General features: G+C 46.1%; 2 protein-coding genes across 6 annotated transcripts in view; one reads left to right on the forward strand and one right to left on the reverse strand.

Annotated features, from left to right (window-relative positions):
• LOC119441766 (mite group 2 allergen-like Ixo r 2) overlaps positions 1–2985 on the reverse strand; it is a 31572-nt gene extending 28587 nt beyond the window's left edge. The window contains exon 1 of the mRNA XM_049661601.1: positions 2857–2985. Within this exon, the coding sequence (XP_049517558.1) occupies positions 2857–2947 (91 nt within the window). The 5' untranslated portion in view covers positions 2948–2985. The remainder of the gene's footprint in view (positions 1–2856) is intronic.
• Positions 1–21644, forward strand: part of LOC119441765 (DNA-directed RNA polymerase II subunit RPB1) — a 65565-nt gene that overhangs the window by 4842 nt on the left and 39079 nt on the right. The window contains exons 1-9 of one of the 5 annotated variants that reach the window (XM_037706373.2): positions 3541–3742; positions 5997–6266; positions 7599–7769; positions 8648–8929; positions 9872–10033; positions 15244–15464; positions 17156–17288; positions 17974–18098; positions 20813–21023. In XM_037706373.2, coding sequence (XP_037562301.1) covers positions 3656–3742; positions 5997–6266; positions 7599–7769; positions 8648–8929; positions 9872–10033; positions 15244–15464; positions 17156–17288; positions 17974–18098; positions 20813–21023 — 1662 coding nt within the window. In that variant the 5' untranslated portion in view covers positions 3541–3655. Of the gene's footprint in view, positions 1–3540; positions 3743–5996; positions 6267–7598; positions 7770–8647; positions 8930–9871; positions 10034–15243; positions 15465–17155; positions 17289–17973; positions 18099–20812; positions 21024–21644 lie in introns of those variants that run through there. The other 4 variants (XM_049661598.1, XM_049661597.1, XM_049661599.1 and 1 more) reach the window with 4 other exon arrangements.

A 21644-nucleotide genomic window follows, 5' to 3' on the forward strand; every position in this document is an offset into this window, starting at 1 on the left:
ACGCATGCGTGTCGTATACAGAGAATTGCTGTGGCAGTTACCGCCGCGATAGCTTCGCCGCGCGATAGCTTCGCCGGTGGTAAGTGGTTCTTGAGGGAAAGGGAAAGGTTGGCGCTATCTTCTGCAGCTGGGGGAGAGAGAGCTGAGAAAGAGAGAGAGAGAGTGAAAACAGATTATTAAAAAAAACACCGCCCAAGCACTCCGTACAGATGGTTAACCAGCGAAGCTGAAACGTGCGGCCCCGGTGTTTAGCAGTGGGTTAATCCCGACGCTGTATTGATGCGTTTCTCAATTATTGGTTACATGTTTGTGTTTCTAGTGGAATGCAAGCGCCAATGGCGGGCGGATGCTGCTAACCACGACGCCGAGCTAACTCCAGATATCGAACGCATGCGACAACGGCGAGCCGAGGAAGCGGCGTTGCGGGCAGGGCAACGTCAACGTGGCAATGGCGGGAACGCGTTCTCCGGGGCCAACGCCCGCTTTCGGCGGGAGTTTCTCGAGCGGAACTTTGGCTTCGGCTGCGACGAAACGTCCACGTTGAAATCGCGAAGTGGAACGCAAGCGCCAATGGCGGGCGGATGCTGCTAACCACGACGCCGAGCTAACTCGAGATATCGAACGCATGCGACAACGGCGAGCCGAGGAGGAGGCGTTGCGGTACAGTGCACTGTATTTGCGGGCATAACCAACGTTTGGGCAGAGCAGCGTCAGCGTGGCAATGGCGGGAACGCGTTCGCTAACGACGTCACTAACGGCGCTGCCAGTGGCGCGCGCGCTTGGGTGCGAAGTATAATTGACGGCGCAGCCAATGGAGACGTTTAGCGAAACATAGGACGAACGGGTTTTCGTTTCGCCTAGCTAGCTATATACAGCTTTCGCTGTAAAAATAGCATCGCGCAGCATAGCGGATACGAGGTGGAGAGGAGGAGTGAAGGCATGCGGTAGTGGGACGCGTAGATCTGCTGCAGACGCCGATCGCGTCTCCCCGCGTTCGCGCCGAACGCGCCTGGTGTCCGTGACTGCAGCCGTTGCCTCTGGCGGCGGCTCGGCAGGTTCCGACCAGACAACTGGACACTAGTTGCCTCCGAAATACTGAAGCGCGAGAGCTAGAGAAGCTGAAACCAAGCGTCGCAGAAGAGAACATCCCGAGGTTAGATTGAGGGAAGCCGAGAGTTCGCGTAGGCGAAGAAAATGAAGATCCGGAGGCTTCACTTCATGAAGTGGCACCACTTCATGAGTGTATAAAATGAGCGCATTCACGAAGTTCCGAGGTCTAGAAACGGTATAATACTTTCGCATTCCCACACGGAAGAAGTCTTAAGTGTCTCTGCCGATTTTTTTTAAAGAAAAGCTCCGACCGCATTTAACTTCACACAGTGAGTTTCCATTGCGTACCGGCAATGTTCGCTTAATTTGGTCTTGGTGGCATTCACAGTTCTACCACGGCAGTGTTCTCTATTTTGCCCAGCTCTTATACACGCTCATAACGCTTTAGAGCTTTTGCAAACGTAATTTATTGCAAAAGCCCTAATTAATAATTAACTGGTGCGTACAGTCACCAAACAAAGAAGCTGCCACCTTTAGTTGAGTGAGGAGACCAGACGAACCTAATATATCGCACCTGACAAAAGTAAAAAGAAATAAAAATGAGGGTTCAATAATTATTCGTGACGCATCTAAATAAGCCAGAAACGTTAAAACTTCGCGACACAATGCACTTAAAATGCTGCTGAAACCTAGCTAATAACAGCAGCATATGATACATTCGAATACCTGCTTACGACTTTTTAAAACCTGTATTTGATCAACACGCATTTACCATCGCACAAAGACTTGTATTGTTCCCCCTATATGCTCACAAAATTTGACCTTAGTTGTAGTTGCAATTATGCCAGCGTAGCAGCCATATATAGTCATACAGTCAGCAGCCATATACAGCAACTCTATAGCGTCGTCAGGGCGCCTCGATGCGCTCGCTCGCCTCCGCTCCGTTCGGTAGGGCGAGCGCATTGAGGCACTCTACGCATCGTCTCTTCACCAAAGTGCTGCATGAGCGGATGTCTGTCTGCGGAGGCTGCTATGAGTAGCGCCCACGCGCTGCCTCTCGGGATCTGCCGATTAGCGAGGCAGTCGAGCCACTTCGCTCCTTTTGGAACGTGCCGCACGAGACAGATTGTCCGCGCCAGCCAATATATCGCAAAATGAAAACACGTATAATGCTGCGCTCAAATTTCGCATTAGGGTTATCGTGATCGTCGGTGATTGTTTTTTTCCTTCTTTACAAAACCCGTAATTAACTGACGCTATTCAAACTTTGTCCGCTGTCATCCATAAAATATCCCCAATTCCCTCGAAATGTCCAGGAAATTGGACAAGCTTTCTTTCCTACGCGGTACGCAAAGTACGCCTGTAAATCACTTGCTGTGAAGGCTGTGAACCTACACAGTTCATAGTGTCTGTACTTGTCAAGCATAAGGTACACGGCCCCTATACTTTCTACATATAGAATTAATTGCTGCCACTTTTGTTCTCCCAGATTGGGGGGAAACTTTAATTGTAAGCGTTTTATATAACTCTTCTAAACAGGCAGAAAACTAGGGTTTAACTATTTTTATTTAGCCCGAATTAGCTCGTACACATAAAATTCCCTACATATCACCATTACATAGCATGCGTCATGTTTTCCCCAAGTATAAACTCGGCAAGCAATCAAGTTTTCTTTTCTTTTCTTTTTTTTTTTTCAGGACACCGTGAAAACGCGCTTATAAAGTGCTCGAGCACTTTGCTGCAAAACGTTCGCAGGCTGCGCATCGGACTCGGTGAGTGCAGTCGCTTGGAGCGCGAATTCCTCACCTGTACAGTTTTCGAAGCGGACGTTTCTCTGCGCCATGGCCGTCGCGAATGCGCAACTTACAAAGAGAAAACAAGTAATAATGCTGCGCATTTCAGCGAATAATAAACTGGCACGTTAAAAGATGATCGACGCTCTGAACTCAGCACACGCGACACTGCCAAGTGTTCCACGCCAAGCAGCGCCCTTGTCTATGCGACGGCACGCGCTCAAGCGATGTTAGAACGTGCAGAAACCTGAGACACTCTCAACACGGTCGAAGCGTTGCTGTCGTGTTTGCTGCACGTCGAATCACCATCGTCCAGTTATTGCTGGTATGAAGTTTGCTCGTGACTCGAGTGAAGACATACGCACGTTGCGTCCGTGCAAACGCAAAAACAAACGTAAAGAATATATACTTTTTTAAATGTTGCGCCAACTATTGTCGATAGCGCTAGGTTTGATTATTATTTTTTTTTATAGATTGGTAGTCGCCATTTTCTCAAAACAAACTTTTTATAAGCAAAAAAAGACGCTTAAATGCAGCACAAAGTTATAATTGTAGCTTTTGACACAATGAAAGAATGAAAAGTAACCCTATTTTTGTTTGCGCTTTTTAATATTAAACGGAAGAATTTGATTGGACCGTTCGGTGAATCATGAGAACCCCGTCGGCCTCGACGCTATATAAAGGAGGTTCTACGCCGTCTTCCCGAAGCCGTTCAATATGGCGCAGTTTGGTTGATAAGGTGTGACGAAGCACGTTTTATTTGGCTGTGCGCGTGTGTTGGCATTGGTTATTGCACATTGTGAACATCAACAATGTCGCAGATCGTGACCTCCGACTCAAAGGCTACCTTGCGGGAGGTGAAGAGGGTGCAATTTGGCATCCTCAGCCCCGATGAAATAGTACGTAGTTGTGTGACTTTCTACATCGACAGCACCAGGTTTGCTAGCGCGTGTTCTGTCAGTACTGTCAACAAGGTGTTGATTGTTTGTGGCACGCTGGCTAAATTTTGAACAAACCAATAATAAAATAAAGATCTGTTGCGGTCGGCACACTGTCGCAGTCTCATGGCATTGCGAAGTTGTCTAATCAGAACGTGTTTGTGGGTCGTTCTCGAGCGCGGCGAGCTGTTGTCGCGCGAGACGTTGTCCTAATTTGTCGTTGCGCGTTCTGTTCGAATAATATACGATTCATATCCTTGTTTGTGAGAGAAAGTGGATATTGGCTGGCATGCGGTGTACGTCAACTGCCCGCGTTTCCCACACTCAACAGCTGCTCACGCGAAATGGCAGTAGGCACAAAAAGAGATCGCTCGCAATTTTGAATAAAATGTTTCCTAGAGGCTGTGACTGAGGTTCTTGCACGGTTTTGTTAGCTCATATTGTAAATGTCCTGAAACCAAAACGTTACCCTGGCGTTGCGGCGAATACATTTCTGTCCTTGAAGTGGACGCCGGCCGCCTGCGACCTTGAATGCTTCCAACGCAAAAATAACATCGGCTAGCAGTTCGATACGCAACGACAGTGTCTGCTCATCATTCGACCACGCATTGCTTGCTGTGCGCTCTGAATTTGCATTTCCTTCTTCGCGCGTGTGTGTGTGTGTGCGTGCACATTCTTTGAGGTTGCGAAATATATCGCAACCTAAAACGTATTGCGACGTTCAGTCCCGTTCGTGTTTCTCACCTAGAAAACAAATTTGTGCGCTGCCGTTTTGCATCAAGTACTCTTTTTGGACTGACCTCTGTGTCAGTTCATATAGGAAATTTGTGTTTGCCTGCAGGCTTCAATGCACCAGGAGTAAACATACGATTAAAAATATTAGGGCAATAGTGTTTTCAACTGCTGTCTCTCTATTGGCTAAACGCGCCGAAGCAGAGCCGTCAGGCTGTCCTTAATCAGTAAAGGAATAGTTAGCTTCAACCATACTTGTACGTTGGGCAGTTGAGTGTGCCATTATTATGATTAAATGGGGAGAACACCCTGTTATGAAATTTCATGCTTAAAATGGACCTTATTTAGTTGCTATTTATTGGCGTCGTACTGCTTTGAGTTGCACAGCATGTGAGACTTGCTTCAGGCGCGGATCCAGGGCAGCCTCCACTGGCGAGGCCCTCATCAAAATATACAGAAAAGAGAGGGGGCTTGCTCTACACTTTAGTACTGTGAGCGCTAAAGTGCCGGCGTTCTCAGGGGGAGCCTGGGCCCCCAGGAGTCCCCCTCTGGATACGGCAGTGGCTTGCCCACACTGTAACCAAGTTGAAACCCTCAGAGGCTAGTATCGTGAATTTAGCAGTGCAATTGTGAATGTCATTTGGCAACATTGCATTGAAAAACCACAAATTGGTAGCTTAGCAAGCAAGCTTGTCATCTGCACTTTGGGGTCATTACATGAACAGCAGGTTCTAAAGAGGAATCACTGGCCCAAGCACCACATGTTTTATGAAGGCTTGAAACTGCTGAGCAGTGCTGAAACGAGGTGGGGGGGGGCTTCGCATGTATTACTGCCACCACCACATTACCCCCACAATGCATTTATTTGGCTGCTTCAAGAGTTCGACTGAGCGAATGAAGGGGAAGGTCCTTTAGTGCAAAAGTTCGGTCTTACAGGTGCTCGTGGAAGGTTTTGGGACATGGAAGCAGCGATAAAACCAATTTTTTGCGTCCTAGGTCTGCAGGTTTCCCTCACAGTAGCACACTCACACACACACTTGAATCATGGCTGCTTGATTAGACTTCGAGGAATTGCAGTTTTTTCGCACTGTTTTGTGTGCACGTAGACGCGAGTGGTGGCATCTGTGCATGGTATTTCGGAAGCCACAACAGGCAATACTGTAGCAGACGAGTATAACATGGTATGCATCGCCAGTTAAGAAGGTTATGAAAATGGGGCCCGCAGCGAGAGCCTGTTGCTGTCGCAATAAATGGGCTCGGTGCTTGAGAATTTGCTAAGGTCACCATTTTTTTTTGTGTGTGTATATGGCATTCTGAATTCCAAAGGCATGTGTGGGCGTGTGCATCTGTGATGTTCCCTTTGGAAAATGGGCTTCAAGTGTCTTTGCTGAAGCTTAAAGGGCAACTGTGTCACGCGTAGAGACCCGCCCATCCTGTGCCTTTGCTTAGCAGCTTTGCTTACACTTTTCTTATCTGGTTACAGCGGCGCATGTCAGTGACAGAAGGGGGCATCAGGTATCCTGAAATCTATGAGGGCGGCAGGCCCAAGCTGGGAGGCCTCATGGACCCCCGGCAAGGGGTCATCGACCGCACCTCGCGATGCCAGACGTGCGCGGGCAACATGACCGAATGCCCTGGCCACTTTGGCCACATTGACCTGGCCAAGCCGGTGTTCCACTGTGGCTTCCTCACCAAGACCATCAAGATACTGCGATGCGTGTGCTTCTACTGCTCGAAGCTGCTCGTCAACCCCGTGCGTCACATGTTTTGCTCTTTTACTTGGCTAGCTTTTATGTCAGTAAAGAAAAGTAGGTCCTGGAAGGCCGTTTTATTTTTAGGGGGACCATGGAGTGGTCTAAGGCTACTTTTCTACATGCATTTGGAAAGTGCAACCTAATGTTAAACACACCTTAGAGATACCCACTTTGTTATACCGTCTCTTGTTAGCTTTCACCTCTGCGCAAATTGGTACTGCCATTAATGTGCAGAAGCCTCTGAGTAATGTACTTTTAGTCATCTCATGGTCGTGTCTGTTGTTGAAAATATTTATGTTAGAAGGTTCTCCTGCAGTATTAGTTCAATTTGATGCCCTTGATGATGAAACTTTTGAAGGAAGTAGTGGAAGCAGGGGCCATATTTGCAGTTTGTGACTTTCAGGGATACATTCACTATGGTGTGACGTGTCTTGCGGTGCAAGTCATTACTGGAACCCCTGAATGTTATGCACATTGGCTTAGACAACCAGCGCCTGCTGAAAGTACGCTATTGGTATCCACTGAAAGGGATCAATCCAGAATACAACCCCTGAATCGATATGCTGGGCTGCAAGATTACCTTCTTTCTTCAGGGGAAGAAGGCACACAGGGCACCTTGTGATTGTCAACAGGGTACTGTTTCGTTGTCATGAGTTTTCTGGCACTAAAGTAAGGGGGTGCCAGACGTAAGGTATAACGTGATAGCAGCTATTAACTTCTGGGCTCCATGTTCACGGTGGTTCTGTCATTATTGATCTTGCCTGGCTACCCACGTTTCCCACCTTGTGTTGTTACAATATACTGTGCAGGTTATGACCCCTTTGGACGCTGTGTGCACAATCACGCATGCCGCCGTAGTGCATCAGAAGCAGAAGCACTATATTTAAAACATGTCATACACGTCTTGAAACACTTCTCATTGGACCCCTGCTGCATGTTTCAATGATGTCACAGTGTCAGTATGTCGTCACATAGTGGGTTCTATTCTTTCATTGTTTTTTGCTGTTTTATGCCATGCATATTTTTCAAGTGGCTGGATAGGTGCTTCCCAAGTATTCTGTATACATTAAGTAGTTCATGTTCTCATATCTAACATTCCTGCAGAGTGTTCTCAGATGGAGTCCATATTCTGCAAACTTGCTGAAACTCGGGGAAGAATTGAAAATTCTATGTCACTTCTGCAACTGTACATTTTTTTGTGATTCTGAAGATGCAAGAAATACGGAGAAATTAACTTTTCAATGGACAGAGTATATTGACACCTGAAGTGAATTAATGGTTTAAGTCTGACGTGTGTGAACACATTTGTGCCTCGTTCATCTTTCCTCTAGAACAATCCCAAGATCAAGGAAATCGCGGGCAAGACAAAGGGGCAGCCACGCAAGCGCCTGGCACACGTCTATGACCTCTGCAAAGGCAAGAACATTTGCGAGGGAGGTGATGAAATCGACACCAAGCTTGGGCCCGACAGCCAGGTTCAGGAGGACACAAACAAAAAGCAGGTACGCTACTCTCCAAGTGCAGTGGCATTGTCTCTTGACACAGCGAAGCCAATATGTGTGCTATGGTCTTTATATTTTGCAGCTAGCGTATATTACAAGGGAAAGTTTTTTTTTATTGATATTATTATTTTATTTTATTGAGGGGCTGCGCTACAAATTATACGAGACAGATGCAGTGGGGTGTAGCTGCGAGATTTGTGGGCGACACTGAAGCAGCTGGACGGGGTACAGCTGTATTTCAGAATGTTGTGGTTACATGGTGCACTCTAGAAGTAAGTAAGTTTGGGCATGTTGATGTTCCATTTTTGCATCTCTAGAAGTACTTTTATTTTAGGACCCAAGGAGGACACCTGGAAAACGCCGTGGCTGTGCTGCAACAAATTTCTGGTTTCCAAGCCTGTCAAAGCTATATGCCTCTTCTGAGCGAGAAGGGAAGGAACTGAGGAGCCTGATTTTTTATTAGTTGCAACCTCATGAAGCCAACGGATAATGAAACCAAGGAAAACATAGGGGAAATTATTTGTTGTATTAGTTGAAATGTAGAAGCCATAAGGTAAAGGGCTACGAAAGTGGACGAAAAAGCAACCTGCTACTAGTGGAAGCCAAACTCAGATCCAGAGGGCATGACTCACACTATCGTAGCGCCTTGTAACTTGCTTTTAATTATAAAGTCGCCAAGAAATTTTGGAGTATGCGAAAGGCCCATTTCTGAGTACCCGTGGACCTCGCAGAAATATGTAATCGTCTAGCGTAGCATTTCGTGCTTGCCTACTGTGTCAAGTCATGGCTATTTTTGTGCTTAGCAGGTTTTCAGCTTGTCGCGAGCCTTTTCTACCAACTTTGTGTAATACTACATGTATCTTCTCTGGTATGTGCAGGGCCATGGTGGTTGTGGCCGCTACCAGCCAAGCATCCGTAGGAGTGGCCTGGATTTGACGGCTGAGTGGAAGCACATCAATGAAGACTCTCAGGAGAAGAAGATTGTCCTGACAGCTGAGCGCGTCTGGGAGATCCTCAAGCACATCTCTGAGGAGGAGTGTGTGATTCTTGGCATGGACCCTCGCTATGCCAAGCCCGACTGGATGCTGGTCACGGTCCTGCCGGTGCCTCCGCTCGCTGTGCGACCAGCTGTCGTCATGTTCGGCTCTGCCCGGAACCAGGTCCTTCCTGCGTTTTCACTCCTCTGACTTCCGTTTTTATTAAGTTTCATGTTTATTCGACAACTGCATCTCTTGTACAAGGACACAGGGAGCCCCAAAGTTTGCCTCCCCCCCCCAAAGTTAGGGAAGTTAGGGACCAAATAGGTACTCCAAACACAGTTGTCAGATCACTCTACACTGATAATGTATTCAAGGATCGCAGGTGCGAGGATTGCCTAACGCAGGGGTGCAGTAAGTGAGAGGATAAAAGAAGCATCAACTGCAACTGTTACAAATGTATTTTTCAGCTAGGATGAAATAGTCACTAGCAAGCAGATTAGGCCTTACATTGTATATATCCTGGTTGTATGGGTAGTTGGGCAGGTGGTTTAAATTGTACTGCTTAGTGGTAAGGTGGAAAGCTTGGCAGGTTGGAATCCTGTCCGTTGTTGTGCATCCTGTTCTGGAATCGCCCTGTGTCCTTCCTTTTTGTGTTGCCGTAGTTTTCTGCCCTGCTTAGCAGTACTTGTTTCTGTCAAACGTACAATCTTTGTCACAACCTGTGACTAACTCTTATCGAGAAAAAGCATTAGCAGTTGAACACTGAAATGGAGGTAATAGTTATGCCTGAAATTGCTGATTATTCCTGTTATAAAATTTTTGAATTTCATAATTGGGGGGCAGGTGCCATTTCTTGCACATTTCATGTATGCCCTACGGTTGGCTCATCTTTGCATTGTTCTAGAGGCCTAGGACTCCCATTAAAGACATCTGTTATTGCGTAAGGGCAGCTGGTCAGTCACCCATGGTGTGTGGCCTCAGCACAAGTTTATGCTGTTGGAAATTTTCGTGCCCACCAAATGTCCTCATAACTGCACCTTCTGTCTCTTGAGACGCAATTTTGTGTATTATGTGTGCTCGTGACTTGGTTGTATTAATTGACCATTTTGTTTTGGTGCTTAGGATGACTTGACACACAAACTGGCCGATATTGTCAAGGCAAACAACGAGCTGATCCGCAATGAGCAAAGTGGAGCAGCTGCCCACATCATTGCGGAGAACATCAAGATGCTTCAATTCCACGTTGCGACCCTGGTCGACAATGAAATGCCTGGTCTACCCCGGGTAAGCTTTCCAACAGCCTCGGCAAGAAGGCCTGTGCTCACTGCTACGTTGCAACCTACCGTATTTACTCGGAAGCTAGGTCGAACACAAATATAAGTTGACCCCTATATATTGAACTCACCGATAAATAAAACATAATAATTTGAATATAGGTCACCCCAATCTCTCCAGTAAATTAATAACTTTGAACACGACGCACCTTTATTTACTGTAAGCTAGACTACTACATCTCACTATTCGATGCTACAAGCTGCATGCATATTCATTGGAACTGCCAGAGTCAGAAGTCGTCCTAGTCAGATGCTTCACAGACGTCCTCGGCACCCCAAATGACGTGGTCCTCAAGTGCATTGGGTATGCAACATTTCGTGAAGCCAGCCTGGACAATCTCCAGACTGGCTTTACGGCAGGGGGGACGGAGGAACCTATTCGTAATGTACTTTTGCTAACTTTCTTCGTGAATATAGGTCGCTAGCTCATTTTGGGCAAAACTTCGAAAAGAAAAAGGTCGACCTATATTCGAATATGGTATGTTAACACTAGCAATATCTGTGTATCTGCAAGAATGTTTATCACCGGCATGTTTTCTGAATTGCGGCCTCTTTAAAAACATGTTAATCAGTCGAGACACCAGAAGCTGAAGAATGCATATTCAAAGACAAGACTGGACTGTTTACGTGGGCAGATATTAATAGAGCAGTTGGTATTTTAGCATTGAACAGTGAATGTTAAGGCACCTTAGTTTGTCCTCCTCATAAAAAATCTGCCCATCTAAGTTGGGCTAAGGCTACAAAATGCAAATGTATGCAGTGATAAATTTTTTTTTTTTTTGACAGAAGCAGTACAAAAAAAAAATTGTTTTTTTCTGTCTGGTTATGCACATGATATAAGAGATGCACGACACATGTTTCATGCATGGCTGTGGAATGTAGAGCCAATGTCAAGAGTTGTGGGATGCTGGTTCCAGAAAAATGAATTCCAGCCTAGGTTCTTGCTTGCAGCCAGTAAAACAGTATGTTAGTTGCATACACTAGTAGACCTCTGAATTGCATGCCGCATGCCCAGGCTCATGAAGTACCACGCGATTCTAACACGCCCTCGATTGTAACGTGCACTCGTATTCCATTACCAAAAGACAGAAAAAAATTTTTTTTTTTACAGTACCGCGCACCTCATGCTTTCATACAGAAATAAAGCTTTCTCTCATCTGTAAAAACAAAGATTTACTCCCAATGCACTTAAGTTGCGATGAATAAAAAATGTCGCAGTTTCGACCGAAAGGCGAATCATCGATTGCGATAGCACATTAGTAGACAGCTATACGAAGTGAGGATAGTAGTTTTATCGGCCATATAAACTTGTAAATATTCGCTTGGGAACTAAATTAACAAGCATAGTGTCATGTGCGCTCAAGCAAACATGAACACATCTTGCTCGATGACTGCGAAAGCTCGCTGTCAAAACACTGTAGTGACCAAGCGCGGCAGCAGCGACGTGTGAATTGACCTTCATGCTAGCACGCCTTTCGTTGGAATGTGAACTATAAGCGGTGAAAACGCAGCACGCAGCGGACTCCCCTTCCCGTCGGGGATCGCTATCAAGATAGGGCCAAGGAAATCGTATCGCCGAATAGGATTGTCGCTGAATACGTCTTGCTTCGGTCCACTGAAACCCTTCCGCATTGCTTTGCTGACGAAAATCCTCTCCTCCTGTTTGCGCCAGTCCTGCGCGCAAGTTTTGGATTCTCCGAACTCCCCGTGACGCGGCCAGATTTCCGTCCATCTCCGCACACATGATCACTTTACTTTTAAATGCGGCGTCACGATGAACTTGGCACTTCGTGCTGATAGAGTAAATGCAGAAAATGGGAAGACTGATGCCTAAGCACACATACTACAGCACATGGAGGAAGCTACGGCAGCTAGGTTCGAAGCGCGTGCGAGGCGGCCGTTTTGAAATGCCGATGAAGATATGGTAACGCAGATTTAGGGTCGTACTCGATTCTAGCGCGCACGCAATTTTTGGACCCCTTTTATCAGAAAAGAAATGCGCATTAGATTCGAGTAAATACGGTATTCAGCTCTTTAAAGCGTAGCTCTTAGGTGCCTGTTCCTGCGCTGAGCGTCGGCGTTGCAGTAACCTCATGATCGAGCGAACAAGCGCAGCGAAATATGAAAGCGAACGCGGAGCATAGCGGCAGATGGAAAGAAGTGTGCGTGAGGAGGAAAGTGGAGGAGGAGGCTACAGCATGAGGTGGGAGCGGAGGAGTGGCGGAGGGGAGACGGCATGTGATGAGTGGCCGGTGGTAACGGCATCATCGGTTGCGTGGGCGATCTCATCTGCGCTTCCGAGGGGGTGGCGTGAGGGGGGGAGGGCTACGCTTGTCCGCGGTGTCAGCTGCTCAGTTCAGTCCACGGTACCGGCGTGCGTGATGGGGATCACTGCTCCCGCAAGGGGTGATGGCGAGCGGAATTTCTGTGGGCTGTAACTCTAATTATTTCGATCCTGCAATCTCTAACTGGATAATTCGAATTTGACTGGTCGGCACGGAATGTGCCTGACCCCAATTGTGAACCCAACAGCTACAGTGTCCATCTTGGTGGCGCTACAAAATAGTGAGTGTGTTGAGGATGCATTATCTCCTGCTGAGTATGCCTACCCTAGGAAAATTTTAAAGCAATAACATTAGGTCACAATGAATGATTGCTGTGTTTACTTACTTCTAAAGTGCACATTTCCTTTTGTGACTAGCAAATTAGCCCAAAAATTGTCTGCGCAGTGCAGTCAGTACCTTATCACACTCGCTGCTATTGTACCAGCCTACTTTATTTTACAGTGGTACTAGTTAGCAGCAACCAGTTACATCACAAGTTATTGGAATTCTGTCGACTTGCACGCCTCTCAGGATGAACTAGCAAAGTGTTTAGTCTGAGCCTGGGCCAGCATCGCATCTGTGATTATTGCGGAGTTGTTCACTAAGTGTGTAATATCAGATGCACAATGGACTGCACTGAGGACGACATGTTGTGGAGGATAGATAGCGATTAAGAGCTGCCTGAGAGTGACGGCGATGGACGTGAAGTGCAAATAAATTTCTGTGATGTGAAGGCCAACTTCACTGGTTTCATTGTTTTCTTTTTTCTGATAACTAGAATTGGAGGCGTGCTACACATTTTTCTTGTCGAAAAGTTGTGCGTGTCATATCTGTTAGTGTCGTCAACTTCATTCACTTTGTGTTAGATTTTGATGCAGATTGTTTTCTGCTTTGAACCAATCAATACTGTGTATACATAATATTCGGCGGTGTCGTAGAGCCGTGTAAATGCAGCCGAATAAAGCAGCTGTGTGTTCGCAGGGTTTTTCTTTCCTTCTCGTTTTTAATTTTTTTTTCGGTTCAGTTCGCCAGATAATTTGCAAATCCCATCAGTCCTGTCAAGATTGCATTATTAGGGTGACCACTTTTAAGTTTTCCTGAATTTTTAAACATCGGCTGTGGCAGGTAGCGTACGTCTTGTCCCTGACCTGGATTATTCGAAGAAGAGGACATTACTAGCATGAGAAATCGAAATACATATTCAACTAATTCAGAAACATTGACTAATTAACTTCCTAATTATTTACTTTACGGCACATATTGCAATTCATTAATTGTAGCCGGTGAGTTTGTAAGACTTGAAATTAACCTCCAGGATGACACCAATGTCGAGAGATTATTTGCCGAAGTGTGGGACAAACTACCAGTCGCGTTCCCAGGATCTCTGCCGGGGGGGTGGGGGGGAGCAAGCACTTTGCATAATATGCAGTTTCCTTGCTTTAGCCAGAGGAATCCTACAGCACACAAAATGCGTAATAATTATAATCATAATGACACCAAGGCTGATGCCGATGTTTATTTCTTCAGCGTTTTACTCAAAATCCTGAAAAAGCTTGATAGGGCCAAGAAGCCAGTCTGCAGAGCAGTGCACATGCTCATCCGTTTACAATATGAACAGAGCACTGAAGCTACACGTTACACTGGTGGGGCTGGATGCGGGGGTGGGGGGGGGGGGGGTTAACTTGGCCTCAGGGGCGGTTGAACCCCCGAACCCCACCCCCGTCGGTCCGCCCTTGCGAACTACAGTAAAACCCCAGTGATACAATCACGGCTGGTACGAATTTCGGCGTGATACGAATTTGTAACATTCCCTGGCCAAAATATATTGTTCACGATACGAAAAAAAATCGGCTGTTCCGAATGCATTGACGCGCCATGGTGGATACAAACATACATACATACACGTGAGCAACAGTAGCTGTGGCTGAGCCAGCGGAGCGAGCAGCACAGACAAGCCGGCACAGCGGGATCTTACTGTACACAGCGACATTTTACTGTACACCCCTCAAAAGTTTTCGGAACACGAAAACTATCTATACTTTTCTATACTATCTATACTTTTCTATACTATCACATTCCTGACATACATTTCACACTCTGTGGTGAAGTAGCAAGAAACAACTTATTCTTATTTTCCGTGTTCCGAAATATTCTGAGGGCGGCTGTACATGGGTGTTCCAGTTACTTTTGTGTTTCAATGCGTAAAAGAGTGTTTGGTAAATAAAGAAAGTGGAACAACAATGCATTTTTACGGTGAGGTTGATGTTGCATTTCTCCTAACTGGTGCCATTCTGGAATTCATTCCAAGTGGATACGCCTTGCAATCTCGCAGACTACTATTAGTAAATTGAAATATGTGCCGTAAAGTAATTGATTAAGAAGTTAATTAGTGGCATTTCTAATTAATTGAATATGTGTATCAATTTTTCGTGCAAGTAGTGTTTGCCTCTCTGAATAATCCAGCTCAAGGACTAGCACTATGTTATCTGCAACAGGCAATATTAGAAAATTCCAGAAAACTTAAAAATGGTCACCCTGTATAACAATGCAGTGTCCCACAAGGTGGTGCCTCTGTGCTCGGCACCAGCTCTTCCTTACAACATACTCGCTCTTTCCCCTGGCTCATTGGTGCCTGCGAGTGGGCAGTCAGCCATCTTGTGTAGGGCAGCCTCAGTGTGGAAAAGCCTACTCGCTGCATTTCGCGTATCCTCTATTGCGAGCCGCCTATATTTGGGTATTCTCTCTCCTTTACGGGCAAGTTCTTCACTGCTGTCATTGCTGTCTACCGTTGTCCCATGATTAGACTTGCTAGTAAATAATGTGTCTTGCTCTTCAGGCCATGCAAAAATCTGGCCGTCCGCTGAAGTCCATCAAACAGCGGCTGAAAAGCAAAGAAGGGCGTATTCGAGGCAACCTCATGGGCAAGCGAGTCGACTTTTCGGCCCGGACGGTCATCACCCCTGACCCAAACCTGCGTATCAACGAGGTCGGAGTACCTCGCTCCATTGCCCAGAACCTCACGTTTCCCGAGATTGTCACTCCATTCAACATTGACAAGTGAGTATGCGCTATATCACTCGTTGCTGGGTTCATAAATGTGATTGTGGTACGCTAGAAAGAGTCACTAAAACAGCTTAGTCAGAAAAAGTATTTTTTCAAAATCTCTATTCTTGTTAATTTCATGGCAATAGGTTGATTGTTAAAATGGAAACGGAGCTTAATGTTTGTGTGTTTCAATATCACCGTAGTCCCTCAATACTGTTTCTGGTCACGAAATTCTGCCATCACTCTATGGGAAAGCTTGATATGTCGCATGAAGCCGCTGCGCTGCGGCGCCACTGTAGCTGAGAGGCCACCTTTCTCCGTGTTAAACCCGGAGAGACTGCAGATGCGGCCGGCGTGGGCTAGAAGTGTGGACGCGTACTTTATATTTGTATGTGTGCGCGTGTGTGTGCACGTGCTTGTGTGTGTATGTGTGTGCATGCACGTGCGTGATTCTACATTTGCTTCAAATAAAGCTCGCAATTCAAATACTATTATGTGTCGCAGTTTGCCAAGGAGGTATGGTAATGAATGCAACAGACTGTCAATCCTAGTCACTCTGCTCGTGCGAGTTGAGCATATTAATCCGTTTGTGTTTTTATAGTGTATATATTGACAACGAAAATCGGCTTTGAAAACTTTGTTGCGCATTTGGAATAATGCGCACGAAAACTAGCAAAGCTTGCGATACATGAAAATGACAGTACTTTCCTTCAAGTGAGCGTTTCATTCACGGCTACGATCTACCGATGTACCTGTTCCAAACTATTTCTGACGCCCTAGAACATTTTATGGTATGTGCGATTAGAATCTGTCACCATCGCCTGAACAGCTCGAGTTCAATCGGAATTTGGTAACAGCATACGACCTTGAAGTCAGGTTGTCGTTTACTGGTGACGCCACATCGCTAATGTCTTATTCTTTGTACAGTGCATAAAAGTCGCGTAAAAGTTTTTAATCGAAGCTGGTTGGGCCAACTAACTACAACCAACAACTTTCCCAGTAAGAAGAATTCTATGCGCGTCGTCTGCTGACACACGGAGCCGCCAGCTGACTTTGAGATTGTTTAATTTTTGTACGTGCCTTGATTTTGGTTAGAAAACACTCTCAAATGTTCAAGTTTGGATACTGTAACTGCTGCGACAAAATAGAATGTAAATAAAATCGAAAAGAAGCTGGGCTTTCGGCCGCAACGTGACCAGAGAAGAAAAAATACCGCTGCCGCCCACGGCGGCAGCTCGGCTAGGTGGCCTTTCTTTTACTATGGTGCCCCTAGCGGCAGGCGCTGGCTCTATATTAAACTGAGGCGGGAGTTTTGTGACCAGAAAAAGCTATTAAGGGACTATGATGTCACTTAGAACACAATGTCACGGCCTTTGTGTTAGACTGTGTTAACTTGTTATATCTTATGAATTAAAAGTCCGGCTTTTAATGCCGCCCTAAGAAGTTCTGAAGCACTGCACAGCTCTCCATGGCAGCATTCCTGCTAGTCCACCTCTCGTGCTAGGACAAAGGGGGGAGGGGGGGCAGTATTGCTTTATTGAAAAGGAGAGGCACAAACTTTACACGTTTCCTTTTTTTTCTGCACATGTTGAATGAAGTACAGACTTCATCTACTGCTTTGCGGCTGAGCCGCTTTTCTGTCGCCAGAAGTGTTGCACATGCCAGCCAGTGCAGAGAATTTCGCAATTCTTTATTTATTACAGAATGCATGACTTGGTGAGGCGAGGAAACAACCAGTACCCTGGGGCCAAATACATCATCCGGGACAATGGTGAAAGAATTGATCTCCGGTTTCACCCCAAGGCCAGTGACCTTCATCTCCAGTGTGGCTACCGGGTTAGTCTGGTTTTTCATTCTTAGAGTCTCGAAATTGGGAAGTGTTCGTGCGACACGTTTTGTGTATTGAGTGTCCGTGCCGCTTCAGTAAGCTCCATACTTTTATATAGTAAAATGTGATGTAATTATATTATATGGAAGGAAGTCTGCAGCTATTTCCCATAGAACGAGCGGAGTGACACAGTTATTTTGCCAGTGGCCACAGCGTATTGCTTGCACTCGCCACCAAAACATCTTGGAAGAGCCAGCAGTGTGAAAGGGCACAAATAATAACTCGATTTCATGAACCCTTACGATCACAAGTCGCAGTAGTAATACGTATATGAAGTGTGGTTGTTATGTAGAAAGCGTCTCGGATCAAACACAGCTGCACTGGGAAATCTGCTAAGTGAGACTTCAGTGGCTGCACTACTTTCATTGCCTGCTGAGTATGAGATGGAGTGTAAGATATCATGTAATTTGCTGTGGAAGGCTATAGCTTTGAATTATAAAGGCAAAAACTGGCTATGGTGTTGGGCGAATGAGAAAGAGAGAGGGATAGCCAGCACAGAGGGGTTGTTCCTTTGGCGTTTTGAAGCCTTATCTTGGCTTCTGCCGTCCAATTTCACTTCCACAGCCTTTTTCTTCTGCCTCTGCGCTTTCCTCTCGTCAGTCGCTTTGACCGTGCCACTTGTTCTGGAAACAGGTGGAGCGGCACGTCCGGGACGGTGACATCATTGTGTTCAACCGTCAGCCGACGCTGCACAAAATGTCCATGATGGGGCATAAGATCAAGGTGCTGCCTTGGTCCACATTCCGAATGAACCTCAGGTAAGAGAGGCTGGGCTGGCTGCATTTATTGTTTTTTTGCACTTTGTACAGAACCACTTTGACCATGATGTATCATTTACTCATGATAGCTTTCGTGCTTCTAGACTTTGTGGTACTACCAGCGTGAATTTAAATGTGAATAGGCGACCCTAAAAGTCCAGTGCACATGCATCTCCTGAATGCGAGACCGCGGTGCGTCTTACATGCTTCAAAGTGCTTGTTGCAGATTTTAATTGAAGATAAGGTAGAAATGGACTCGCCGTGGGAGCAAACTAGCCTGTATGGATACCCGCTGTGCTGCCATGAGCGCGCTTGTACTGCAACTCGCGCGTGAACGTGTTCTACTGCCTGTCCGTTAAAATACATAAATATAACGACCCATTGTCAAATGTGGGCAATGAGCCAGGTGGACTGTTGTGTCGGGTTTTGGAATGGACTTCCTGTTGGAACCAGTCTTTTCACTTTCTCGAGCGCCCTAAAAGGTACATGCGTATCTCCATTCTTGCGTGCCACTCAGCGCTCCGACGCCTCGTGGCTGGTACGTCTTAATTTTCGGCCCTTCCCCTCTGGCCCCTGTGTAAGTGACTCCCATCACTACACACACACACTGTTAGTTATTGAAAATGGCTTTGAGCTTGCAGAATGTTTAAATCTATTCTCAATCCTGTGCTACCATGTGAGCACGAATGCAATGATGCGTCCAACGCGGACCTGCAAATCGCACAGCGATGAGCACCCGACTGAACATGTGGATTACGTGCTGCGCCATCTTGCACCCTGTGACTCTAGCAGCGAAGCCGAAAATTTTCTAGCCGAGAACGCATCGTGAGAGGCGACGCGGGTCGAAAGTCGTCATTGCCGGCAAAGACGGCATACTCAGTTACTGATGCATCGTGCGACACGGAAATGCAGCCTGTGAGCGAGCCCCAACCGTCAACGAGCTACAGTGTGATAACCGAAAAATCACCGGACGAAACGTCATCCGAATGTCGCACCATTCAGACATGCCTCGAGCCGCGTTTAGTGTCAGCGGTGACGGCAGAAGCGCAAGCATGCAGCGTTCGCAACTACCTTCGCACGAGGTCAGCGACTGAATGGAAGTTCACTTTGATGGACCAGCGTAGCACAACAATGGCTGGACCAATTTTGATCCAGTTTGTTTTGCTACGATCTATAAACTGTGCTATACTTCAAAACAGTCTTGAAATGTTCCTTTATCTTTGCATTATTTTATTATTTCACAATAACTACATGGCTCTATGCATTGAAGCACAGTCACATGCTGTCATGTCAAGCAAAAAATTTATGAGAGCACTAAAAAAAAAAAAAGTCTTACACTGTCTTGATATAGATTAGACATTTGGGCAAACATACAAAGTATTCCCAGTTCCCTCCATGATGTTTCGTTACTGTGCCAGGCTTTCCACAAGCAAGGAACTTCTAAATTCTTCTAAAACAAAAACTAATAAAGATACCTTAATAAAGTTTTAGATTTGTCTCTTTATTGCAATGTGCAGTGTCTGTGTGAAATTCCAACCCTTTCTGTCAAGAAACAAGAAAGCTAACTATTTTTTATCCCCTCCTCCCCTCTTAAACGAACGATGGCGAGACGGGGCCAAAAGTTTGCCTACGCGAGTTCGTATCTGCTGCCAATACAGTGCAGCGTGTAAGAAAAAAAAAAGCCAAGTGGAACCTGCTCTTTTTTACAGTTTCTCTCTCGCAGCAAGCGCAGAAATGCACCACGGAAGCAGCGCCGAAACAGCGGACTATAGATGGTACCGACAAAGCGCAAAGCTGTGTCACTTGAGACCAAGCTGAAAATTTTGTGAGACTCGAAGTACGACTTTGCGCAGTTGATGATATAGACAATTATGTAAACCAGCAGCGCCATGATTATGAAGGCTGGAACCAGTGGCTATGCCAATCAAAGGAAAATGAGTGCTTTGTGCGCCTGGTTGAAACCCTCCATGTTAGTGAAATCAACACGGTGGAAGCTGCTGACAGTACCGAGCTCTGGAAGCACCTGGTTACTGACAATGAAAGAAGAGGTGGTGCTTCGATGGGGAGTTTCCGAGTGCAGATAGTTCTGCCTCATTCTGCTAGGAGATCAATGACAGTGGCATTGTGTGACGGAGGCAACGACAGCAGTGGCAGTGACTACGAGAATGTCAATGGCTCGTCTTTGACACTGACCACAACGTTCATGCTAAGTGCACTGTCGTCGATCGAGTCGCTTGCACCAGTGTGCGCGCAGCAGCTGGATGCGTTGCACACAGCGGTTGTGAATCTGAAACTGCCGCGAAAGCAAGTGCAGATTTCCGAATATTTCAGTGTGCCTAATGCTTGGCATGCTGTTAGAGGTATAAATGTTTTATTTTTCACAGCCTACTTTCTACAGTGTCTACTTTTTAGCGCAAGTGGCACATTTGGTTTCGGAGCTACAAAGGTATGTTCAGCAGCTTTTTTTTGCGGCTGTTCAAATATAGCGATGATCGGTTATAATGATCAGACTTTTCATTCTTGATATCGTTATAAGTGTACTGCACTGTATCTCTTGATATCGTGTGCCCAAAGTAAAGTTGGCCATTAGGTTAACTTGTGCTTGTACATGTTATACAGTTGTGTGCCTCAGTACATTGGACGCACAAGTCATACAAAACCAGCACGTCTTGATTTTTCTGCTGTTCTCCTTTTTTTCATTGACCACGATGCAGTGTGACAACACCGTACAACGCTGATTTTGACGGAGACGAGATGAACTTGCACGTGCCACAGTCGCTGGAGACGCGTGCCGAGGTGGAGCAGCTGGCCATGGTGCCCCGACAGATTATCACACCTCAGTCCAACAAGCCCGTCATGGGTATTGTGCAGGACACACTCACTGCTGTCCGAAAGATGACCAAGCGGGACATCTTTCTTGAGAAGGTGCGTTTCACGAAAGCTGCTTGCAAAAACTGTTTGGGGAAACTTGTTTGGTGCAGTTGTGAAAATAGGAGTGGCTTTGGTGACAGTGCAAGTCTACATTCTCAGGGAAGCTTTACTCAGTGAACTTGATTGTTACATAACTAAGGTGGCAATTTGGTCTTGTTGGTGATCCACTACGAGCACTTTGACGTATAGCGTATAAAAGAATTGACACGACAGGACAGCGTTAGCATCAATTGTGTCCTGTCACTTCTTTTCTCCTTGTCCACAATGTGGTGTATGGCTGCTGCTCATAATTGATTAAGTACAAGATGTGTGTGTTAGTTGTGTTAGTTAGACTGTCCCATACAAAAGTAATGAAGTGTGCCTAAAGCTTGAAAATGTGAGCAAGTGTTACCGCTAACTACCTGCACCAAAATAGGACTTAGTTAAAAAACCTGCACGAAGAATTATGTGTGCAAAAACCTGCAGGGGTGAATTGACACTGCATCTGCTTCAGCGCTCTGTGCAGAGATGCTAGGCGTGTCTATATTGTCAATTCACGGCCTGCTAGTCATGCTGAACTCATCTTGTATCAAAAGTAGCATTTATTGTGGACGTTAGCTTGGAAGAATTAGTGCA

The sequence above is a fragment of the Dermacentor silvarum genome, chromosome 2, assembly GCF_013339745.2.
Source record: "Dermacentor silvarum isolate Dsil-2018 chromosome 2, BIME_Dsil_1.4, whole genome shotgun sequence".
Lineage (NCBI taxonomy): Eukaryota > Metazoa > Arthropoda > Arachnida > Ixodida > Ixodidae > Dermacentor > Dermacentor silvarum.